The sequence below is a fragment of the Rhinichthys klamathensis genome, unplaced genomic scaffold (assembly GCF_029890125.1).
Source record: "Rhinichthys klamathensis goyatoka isolate OS25496 unplaced genomic scaffold, OSU_Roscu_1.1 h1tg000685l_1, whole genome shotgun sequence".
In the NCBI taxonomy this organism is placed as follows: domain Eukaryota; kingdom Metazoa; phylum Chordata; class Actinopteri; order Cypriniformes; family Leuciscidae; genus Rhinichthys; species Rhinichthys klamathensis.
This window is the reverse complement of record NW_026607114.1, coordinates 903542-915000: the sequence shown is the minus strand read 5'-3', so window position 1 is coordinate 915000 and position 11459 is coordinate 903542. Positions and strand designations below refer to the sequence as shown.

The 11459-nt window shown below is 40.4% G+C and overlaps 1 protein-coding gene across 1 annotated transcript in view; it reads right to left on the bottom strand.

The window, feature by feature from the left end:
* The window catches only part of ppic (peptidylprolyl isomerase C), a 9303-nt gene extending 8896 nt beyond the window's left edge, over positions 1 to 407 (bottom strand). Inside the window, exon 1 of the mRNA XM_056241927.1 lies at positions 254 to 407. Coding sequence (XP_056097902.1) covers positions 254 to 358 — 105 coding nt within the window. The 5' untranslated portion in view covers positions 359 to 407. The remainder of the gene's footprint in view (positions 1 to 253) is intronic.
* Between the last annotated feature and the right edge of the window lie 11052 nt (positions 408 to 11459).

The window sequence follows — 11459 nt, the reverse complement described above, 5'->3', positions numbered from 1 at the left end:
GATGCATTTACAAACACGCATGCGCACAACACACCGATCTGTCAAAGCTTAAAAGGCTAGCATGCACCGCAGGTGTGTGTGTGTGTGTGTGTGTGTGTGTGTGTGTGTGTGTGTGTGTGTGTGTGTGTGTGTGTGTGTGTGTGTGTGTGGATGATGGTTTTGCAGTTCTCGCAGTGATGCTTCAGGACGCCACGCCTCGCGTCGCGTCGCGTCGCGCTTGTGTTCGCAGTGTGCTGCATGACGCGCGTCTCACCTTGTCCGTTACTTGCGGTCCCGTCCGCGTCTTAAAATCAATGGCGCTGCATAAAAACGGCAAATAAATGAGAGTAAACGCGCGCCAGAGCCGAAGCAGGTCCATATCTGCGTCTGAATATGAATATGAATGTGATCCGCGTTTTTGACTGAAGACTGAAGAGAATCAGCGGCGCGCGCGTCTCACGCTCCTCCTCTAGGGCGCGCGCGCGTCACGACGCACAGTGTCTCAGGAATTTACAAAAAAAAGAGAAAAACTGTGACGTGTACACACACACACATAATCTACAATACCATCCTTTATGAACTGGTGTGTTCTTGTAAGGGGATAAATATAAACAGACTAGTTCTTCAGCTCTGCAGATGAAAAAAATTGCAGTTCTAGATGATTTGGAACATAATATTTGGTCTAAACAGTATACCAGCTACTAACTACCACTTTAAACTGGATTGTCCTAATAAGCTGTGCAAGTTACTAGTGGTTTTGGTCTGATTTCTTAAAACGTTTGGAATAATCAAACATCTGCTTTGGGGAACCAGAAATGGATCTTCTAATCTAAAGCATCGTTGCGAGAGAAACAACAACCTTTTAGAACCTTTATTTACGTAGGACTAAAAATCATGCTTTTTATGTGCAGTCTGTTATGTTTGGAGCCTGCTGTAATCTGGTGTACTCACACAGTCTGGGGCCCCGGGCCCTTCATCAGGTCGAGTGGCGCTTCATTAACCGCTGGTTCTGACATGTAGAGCTTCGACCCGCAGGCGTAATGACTCTGATACTTCCAGCAATCACTTCCTAAAGAACCATTTTATCTCAATGTGAAGAACATTTAATAATCGGAAGAATCGTTTGTGCAATGGATGATAGAGGCTCTTCGTGAAACCTTTACAAATAACCTTTATTTTTAACCCTCCGTGCTCTTTTTTTATTTCAATGAAATGAATGTACTATATTTTAGTTCGATAATGTTTTTTATTTAATATTTTGTATTTTAAGGGGATTTTATGGGATTAAATGATATTTACGCTGTATTTATAATCCATTTATTCACGTTTTAAGCTGAAAATTACATTTCAATCTTGAACGCTTTAGAGCGACAGACTGAAGTTTGATCTCTTCTCAAAGACGACACTTGGCAGATTATTGCTGAAGTGAACAAAGTTTTAAAAAGACAACTTAAAAAAAAAGTTACAGAATTTTACGTTTATTGTTATGAAAAATATGCAAAAATACTATTTAAAATTTTTATATGAAATAAATATTTTCAAAAAACATGTTTTACTCTAAAACTGTGATAAATCAAAGCCATAACTCTCCACCAGTGTGTTCCGCATGTGAGTCTGATCTGTCAGTAAACGAGCGTTCAGTGAGAGTGTGTTCGGCTGCAGTTCCACACGCTTCCACTAGAGGAAACTCTCATTCATTTACTATGCGTCGTTTCTGAGCGCGAGCAGCACAAGTGTGTGTGACTGTTGCTTTCAGGACCATTTAACCTGTTCGGATCATGTACATGATGTGTGTGTGTGTGTTCACACAGCAAGTGCCAAAACCTTTACCAATTTTCGTACCATTCCGATAAAAAAAAAAATGCAACAAAAAAATTTTTTAAAATATTTCAGTCAAAAATTACCGAAAAGCAGAGTGCAACAAGAAATATACATTTAAAATACGTTCAAATGCATTAATAAACAAAATTCTTTTGAATGTGAAAATCCTGTAGGCTTTCCTTTGATTGCTCTTGAATGCATGAAGATGAGAGCTCTTCCACATCTGGTTTAGCGGATCATACAGAGATCTTTAATGGAGATGAGAGCTCTTCCACATCTGGTTTAGTGGATCATACAGAGATCTTTAATGGAGATGAGAGCTCTTCCACATCTGGTTTAGCGGATCATACAGAGATCTTTAATGGAGATGAGAGCTCTTCCACATCTGGTTTAGCGGATCATACAGAGATCTTTAATGGAGATGAGAGCTCTTCCACATCTGGTTTAGCGGATCATACAGAGATCTTTAATGGAGATGAGAGCTCTTCCACATCTGGTTTAGCGGATCATACAGAGATCTTTAATGGAGATGAGAGCTCTTCCACATCTGGTTTAGTGGATCATACAGAGATCTTTAATGGAGATGAGAGCTCTTCCACATCTGGTTTAGTGGATCATACAGAGATCTTTAATGGAGATGAGAGCTCTTCCACATCTGGTTTAGCGGATCATACAGAGATCTTTAATGGAGATGAGAGCTCTTCCACATCTGGTTTAGTGGATCATACAGTGATCTTTAATGAAGATGAGAGCTCTTCCACGTCTGGTTTAGCGGATCATACAGAGATCTTTAATGGAGATGAGAGCTCTTCCACATCTGGTTTAGTGGATCATACAGAGATATTTAATGGAGATGAGAGCTCTTCCACATCTGGTTTAGTGGATCATACAGAGATATTTAATGGAGATGAGAGCTCTTCCACATCTGGTTTAGCGGATCATACAGAGATCTTTAATGGAGATGAGAGCTCTTCCACATCTGGTTTAGTGGATCATACAGAGATCTTTAATGGAGATGAGAGCTCTTCCACATCTGGTTTAGCGGATCATACAGAGATCTTTAATGGAGATGAGAGCTCTTCCACATCTGGTTTAGTGGATCATACAGAGATCTTTAATGGAGATGAGAGCTCTTCCACATCTGGTTTAGCGGATCATACAGAGATCTTTAATGGAGATGAGAGCTCTTCCACATCTGGTTTAGTGGATCATACAGAGATCTTTAATGGAGATGAGAGCTCTTCCACATCTGGTTTAGCGGATCATACAGAGATCTTTAATGGAGATGAGAGCTCTTCCACATCTGGTTTAGCGGATCATACAGAGATCTTTAATGGAGATGAGAGCTCTTCCACATCTGGTTTAGCGGATCATACAGAGATCTTTAATGGAGATGAGAGCTCTTCCACATCTGGTTTAGCGGATCATACAGAGATCTTTAATGGAGATGAGAGCTCTTCCACATCTGGTTTAGCGGATCATACAGAGATCTTTAATGGAGATGAGAGCTCTTCCACATCTGGTTTAGCGGATCATACAGAGATCTTTAATGGAGATGAGAGCTCTTCCACATCTGGTTTAGCGGATCATACAGAGATCTTTAATGGAGATGAGAGCTCTTCCACATCTGGTTTAGCGGATCATACAGAGATCTTTAATGGAGATGAGAGCTCTTCCACATCTGGTTTAGCGGATCATACAGAGATCTTTAATGGAGATGAGAGCTCTTCCACATCTGGTTTAGCGGATCATACAGTGATCTTTAATGGAGATGAGAGCTCTTCCACATCTGGTTTAGTGGATCATACAGAGATCTTTAATGGAGATGAGAGCTCTTCCACATCTGGTTTAGCGGATCATACAGAGATCTTTAATGGAGATGAGAGCTCTTCCACATCTGGTTTAGTGGATCATACAGAGATCTTTAATGGAGATGAGAGCTCTTCCACATCTGGTTTAGTGGATCATACAGATATCTTTAATGGAGATGAGAGCTCTTCCACATCTGGTTTAGTGGATCATACAGAGATCTTTAATGGAGATGAGAGCTCTTCCACATCTGGTTTAGCGGATCATACAGAGATCTTTAATGGAGATGAGAGCTCTTCCACATCTGGTTTAGTGGATCATACAGAGATCTTTAATGGAGATGAGAGCTCTTCCACATCTGGTTTAGCGGATCATACAGAGATCTTTAATGGAGATGAGAGCTCTTCCACATCTGGTTTAGCGGATCATACAGAGATCTTTAATGGAGATGAGAGCTCTTCCCCATCTGGTTTAGCGGATCATACAGAGATCTTTAATGGAGATGAGAGCTCTTCCACATCTGGTTTAGCGGATCATACAGAGATCTTTAATGGAGATGAGAGCTCTTCCCCATCTGGTTTAGTGGATCATACAGAGATCTTTAATGGAGATGAGAGCTCTTCCACATCTGGTTTAGTGGATCATACAGAGATCTTTAATGGAGATGAGAGCTCTTCCACATCTGGTTTAGTGGATCATACAGTGATCTTTAATGGAGATGAGAGCTCTTCCATATCTGGTTTAGTGGATCATACAGAGATCTTTAATGGAGATGAGAGCTCTTCCACATCTGGTTTAGTGGATCATACAGAGATCTTTAATGGAGATGAGAGCTCTTCCACATCTGGTTTAGTGGATCATACAGAGATCTTTAATGGAGATGAGAGCTCTTCCACATCTGGTTTAGTGGATCATACAGTGATCTTTAATGGAGATGAGAGCTCTTCCATATCTGGTTTAGTGGATCATACAGTGATCTTTAATGGAGATGAGAGCTCTTCCACATCTGGTTTAGTGGATCATACAGTGATCTTTAATGGAGATGAGAGCTCTTCCACATCTGGTTTAGTGGATCATACAGAGATCTTTAATGGAGATGAGAGCTCTTCCACATCTGGTTTAGTGGATCATACAGAGATCTTTAATGGAGATGAGAGCTCTTCCACATCTGGTTTAGTGGATCATACAGAGATCTTTAATGGAGATGAGAGCTCTTCCACATCTGGTTTAGCGGATCATACAGTGATCTTTAATGGAGATGAGAGCTCTTCCACATCTGGTTTAGCGGATCATACAGAGATCTTTAATGGAGATGAGAGCTCTTCCATATCTGGTTTAGTGGATCATACAGAGATCTTTAATGGAGATGAGTGCTCTTCCATATCTGGTTTAGTGGATCATACAGAGATCTTTAATGGAGATGAGAGCTCTTCCACATCTGGTTTAGTGGATCATACAGAGATCTTTAATGGAGATGAGAGCTCTTCCATATCTGGTTTAGTGGATCATACAGAGATCTTTAATGGAGATGAGAGCTCTTCCACATCTGGTTTAGTGGATCATACAGAGATCTTTAATGGAGATGAGTGCTCTTCCACATCTGGTTTAGTGGATCATACAGAGATCTTTAATGGAGATGAGAGCTCTTCCACATCTGGTTTAGTGGATCATACATGATCCACTTTAATGGAGGTTTAGTGGATCATACAGAGATCTTTAATGGAGATGAGTGCTCTTCCATATCTGGTTTAGTGGATCATACAGAGATCTTTAATGGAGATGAGAGCTCTTCCACATCTGGTTTAGTGGATCATACAGAGATCTTTAATGGAGATGAGAGCTCTTCCATATCTGGTTTAGTGGATCATACAGAGATCTTTAATGGAGATGAGAGCTCTTCCACATCTGGTTTAGTGGATCATACAGAGATCTTTAATGGAGATGAGTGCTCTTCCATATCTGGTTTAGTGGATCATACAGAGATCTTTAATGGAGATGAGAGCTCTTCCACATCTGGTTTAGTGGATCATACAGAGATCTTTAATGGAGATGAGAGCTCTTCCACATCTGGTTTAGCGGATCATACAGAGATCTTTAATGGAGATGAGAGCTCTTCCACATCTGGTTTAGTGGATCATACAGAGATCTTTAATGGAGATGAGAGCTCTTCCACATCTGGTTTAGCGGATCATACAGAGATCTTTAATGGAGATGAGAGCTCTTCCACATCTGGTTTAGTGGATCATACAGAGATCTTTAATGGAGATGAGAGCTCTTCCACATCTGGTTTAGTGGATCATACAGAGATCTTTAATGGAGATGAGAGCTCTTCCACATCTGGTTTAGCGGATCATACAGAGATCTTTAATGGAGATGAGAGCTCTTCCACATCTGGTTTAGTGGATCATACAGAGATCTTTAATGGAGATGAGAGCTCTTCCACATCTGGTTTAGCGGATCATACAGAGATCTTTAATGGAGATGAGAGCTCTTCCACATCTGGTTTAGTGGATCATACAGAGATCTTTAATGGAGATGAGAGCTCTTCCACATCTGGTTTAGTGGATCATACAGAGATCTTTAATGGAGATGAGAGCTCTTCCACATCTGGTTTAGTGGATCATACAGAGATCTTTAATGGAGATGAGAGCTCTTCCACATCTGGTTTAGTGGATCATACAGAGATCTTTAATGGAGATGAGAGCTCTTCCACATCTGGTTTAGTGGATCATACAGAGATCTTTAATGGAGATGAGAGCTCTTCCACATCTGGTTTAGTGGATCATACAGAGATCTTTAATGGAGATGAGAGCTCTTCCACATCTGGTTTAGTGGATCATACAGTGATCTTTAATGGAGATGAGAGCTCTTCCACATCTGGTTTAGTGGATCATACAGAGATCTTTAATGGAGATGAGAGCTCTTCCACATCTGGTTTAGTGGATCATACAGAGATCTATAATGGAGATGAGAGCTCCTCCACATCTGGTTTAGCGGATCATACAGAGATCTATAATGGAGATGAGAGCTCTTCCACATCTGGTTTAGTGGATCATACAGAGATCTTTAATGGAGATGAGAGCTCTTCCACATCTGGTTTAGTGGATCATACAGAGATCTTTAATGGAGATGAGAGCTCTTCCACATCTGGTTTAGTGGATCATACAGAGATCTTTAATGGAGATGAGAGCTCTTCCACATCTGGTTTAGTGGATCATACAGAGATCTTTAATGGAGATGAGAGCTCTTCCACATCTGGTTTAGTGGATCATACAGAGATCTTTAATGGAGATGAGAGCTCTTCCACATCTGGTTTAGTGGATCATACAGAGATCTATAATGGAGATGAGAGCTCTTCCACATCTGGTTTAGTGGATCATACAGAGATCTTTAATGGAGATGAGAGCTCTTCCACATCTGGTTTAGTGGATCATACAGAGATCTTTAATGGAGATGAGAGCTCTTCCACATCTGGTTTAGTGGATCATACAGAGATCTTTAATGGAGATGAGAGCTCTTCCACATCTGGTTTAGTGGATCATACAGAGATCTATAATGGAGATGAGAGCTCCTCCACATCTGGTTTAGCGGATCATACAGAGATCTATAATGGAGATGAGAGCTCTTCCACATCTGGTTTAGTGGATCATACAGAGATCTTTAATGGAGATGAGAGCTCTTCCACATCTGGTTTAGCGGATCATACAGAGATCTATAATGGAGATGAGAGCTCTTCCACATCTGGTTTAGCGGATCATACAGTGATCTTTAATGGAGATGAGAGCTCTTCCACATCTGGTTTAGCGGATCATACAGAGATCTTTAATGGAGATGAGAGCTCTTCCACATCTGGTTTAGCGGATCATACAGAGATCTTTAATGGAGATGAGAGCTCTTCCACATCTGGTTTAGTGGGTCATACAGAGATCTTTAATGGAGATGAGAGCTCTTCCACATCTGGTTTAGTGGATCGTACAGAGATCTTTAATGGAGATGAGAGCTCTTCCACATCTGGTTTAGCGGATCATACAGAGATCTATAATGGAGATGAGAGCTCTTCCACATCTGGTTTAGCGGATCATACAGTGATCTTTAATGGAGATGAGAGCTCTTCCACATCTGGTTTAGCGGATCATACAGAGATCTTTAATGGAGATGAGAGCTCTTCCACATCTGGTTTAGTGGATCATACAGAGATCTTTAATGGAGATGAGAGCTCTTCCACATCTGGTTTAGCGGATCATACAGAGATCTTTAATGGAGATGAGAGCTCTTCCACATCTGGTTTAGCGGATCATACAGTGATCTTTAATGGAGATGAGAGCTCTTCCACATCTGGTTTAGTGGATCATACAGAGATCTTTAACGGAGATGAGAGCTCTTCCACATCTGGTTTAGCGGATCATACAGAGATCTTTAATGGAGATGAGAGCTCTTCCACATCTGGTTTAGCGGATCATACAGAGATCTTTAATGGAGATGAGAGCTCTTCCACATCTGGTTTAGCGGATCATACAGAGATCTTTAATGGAGATGAGAGCTCTTCCACATCTGGTTTAGTGGATCATACAGAGATCTTTAATGGAGATGAGAGCTCTTCCACATCTGGTTTAGTGGATCATACAGAGATCTTTAATGGAGATGAGAGCTCTTCCACATCTGGTTTAGTGGATCATACAGAGATCTTTAATGGAGATGAGAGCTCTTCCACATCTGGTTTAGCGGATCATACAGAGATCTTTAATGGAGATGAGAGCTCTTCCACATCTGGTTTAGCGGATCATACAGTGATCTTTAATGGAGATGAGAGCTCTTCCACATCTGGTTTAGTGGATCATACAGAGATCTTTAACGGAGATGAGAGCTCTTCCACATCTGGTTTAGTGGATCATACAGAGATCTTTAATGGAGATGAGAGCTCTTCCACATCTGGTTTAGTGGATCATACAGAGATCTTTAATGGAGATGAGAGCTCTTCCACATCTGGTTTAGTGGATCATACAGAGATCTATAATGGAGATGAGAGCTCTTCCACATCTGGTTTAGTGGATCATACAGAGATCTTTAATGGAGATGAGAGCTCTTCCACATCTGGTTTAGCGGATCATACAGAGATCTTTAATGGAGATGAGAGCTCTTCCACATCTGGTTTAGTGGATCATACAGAGATCTTTAATGGAGATGAGAGCTCTTCCACATCTGGTTTAGTGGATCATACAGAGATCTTTAATGGAGATGAGAGCTCTTCCACATCTGGTTTAGTGGATCATACAGCGGCACTGATTGCAGTTTCTCCAGATTCAGCTCTTGTCAGGACGGGTTACACACACAGACTCAGAGCGCCTCGAGCTTCAGTCACTGCACTGAATTGAGGAAGACAGAAGGAGAACGAGGTCTTCAGATCTGCTTTATCTCCACTGAAGGCTCAGAGATGAGCTTCTGTGCTTCTCCGTCAGAGTTACTGCATTAAAGCATCATGCAGATGTTTGCTTTAATCAAACTCAAGTAGCAGACTCGTGTTTGTTGCATGCAAGTACATTGAAAAAAATTCCTTTTAAATAAAAAGGCAATGATAAAATACAATTAATCGCATCCAATATAAAACTTTGTGTTTACATAATATATGTGTGTGTACTGTGTATAATTATTTTCTATAACAAATACACACATATGCATGTATATATATTTGAGAAATAATTGCATGTATATACTGTATATATTTATACATTATTTATTTTATATAGGCTATAAATAACAAAGTTTTCTTAAATATATACATGCATGTGTGTGTGCATTTATATATAGAAAAAAATTATGCACAGTACACACACACACATATTAAACACAAAGTTTTATTTTGGATGCGATTAATCGCTGCTCAGCACTAATAATAATGCAAATGAGATGTTGGCGTGTGATGACGTTGACAGGCTCTCGCGCGCCCCCTCTGACAGAATGACAGCCACGCATTTAAATATTCAATGCGGATCATTAGAGTCAATGCAAATGAGCAGTAAATCACACACGCGCCTAACGAGTTGATCAGTTAATATCGATCATATTATTTTCCTTTCGTATTAAAGCATGCATTAATGTGAGTTGACTATACTAATATTGTCACAGGAAAGGAAAACACTATGAGAGTCCGAATGAGTTCACTTTATCTCTCTATAAAGTGTCGCAAAAAGAGTTTTGTTGATTGGATAAATAGCAAAAGCGTTTTTGCATCATTAATAGACTGATGTAAAACACACTCGCGGCACTTCCATAAATCTCGTATTTGCAGTGCGGATTATTAACAGGCCATTTATTATAAATATGAGTTGCAACAACAGGACGAGCATCAACTCCCATCTGAATATACGTCTATATTAATGAATTATATAGTCAGCAACCCGTGACCTTAAACTATAATAGGAGGCGCTGGCTGAGTCGTGTATCGGACTCCTGTCACACTGCGCGTTCATTTGTCTTTCAGCCATCAGAGGAATTAATTAACGAGAGATGCGAAGGTTCTAAGTGAATGTCAAACAGCAGTCTATGTTAATGAAACACACACCTAAACACGTTTCTTCACGCTCTCAAAATATACAAATGAAGCCCAAGCTTTAATAATCCGCTTTTTTTGGCACAGAAAATGATATATTTGGGCAGTTAATGTATCGATCCGCGCGGCCCCTCGAGTGCACTTTATTCCTCCGCTCGTTTATCAATGAATAAAAACACCAATACACTGTCATAATAGCAATGTTATTTGGAAGTATGACAACTATAAATTATTTTGAGGTATTTGACATTTATTATTGCTATTTAAATAGCCTACTAATAATGCAATTAAATAAAAGCCCAATTTAATTTATTTTTAATGACAATTGCACGTTTTTTGGAACTCTATCGTTATATCCATGCGAAAATCTAAATCTGCGCGGGTTGTTATTGCTCACATTCTTTAAGGGTGAAATGCATTTGTAGACGAGAATTCATTTTCAGACGATTATGTTTGTGTTTTGGTTCGTTATCAATCTGCAGAGACTTCTGGATGACGAATGGGCCTGTCAGAATATTGCCAGTCAAAACATTCCCCCTCCTCGCTGTAAATGCCCCACATCCCGATGATCCCGAGGCTTTCCAGACAGCTGCAAGTTTCTCAACACAGGCTGGGAACCAGTTACACGCTTATCTAGTGTGTTCAACTCTGAGGAAATAAAAATGCATGATTCATCATGCAAACTAAAACAGCTGTAAAAGTCTGACGAGCATTTATGATTCTTTCACGCGCGAGAAAAAGGTTCTTTATTTGCGTCGATGTTTCTATAAACATCCATTGAATCTTTCCATTGCGCATGAGATTATTTAGATTATTAAGTGTTCTTCACACCAGGTTACACTTTATTTTAAGGTGTCATAGTTACAGTGTAATTATATATTGAAGAGTTCTGAGTAATATTATGTAGGGTTAGGGTTTGGTTTAGGATTAGTTGCATGTAATTATGCATAATTGACTGTTATTGTACATGTAACATATGTAACAAGGACGTTAAAATAAAGTGTTACCAAGTGTTCTTTTAGGAAAGGTTCCAAAAATGGTTCGTCTATATGGCATCACTGCGAAAACCAGCTTCATGTTTAAGAGTGAGCGACTGTCCGATGCGTAAACTTCTTTTTCCTTCAAAAGAGAAAAGAAAAAAAGGACTGATAAATCAAACCGGCGTGAGTGAGACAGATGCTCAGCATCACTTCTGTTCTGGGTCTGTCTGTCCGTCCAGGGGCACGTGCCCGCGCGGTGCGCGTGAGAGTGGGCGGAGGGCGCGTGTGCGTGCGTGCGCGCGCGCTGATGCGAGTGTCCCGGA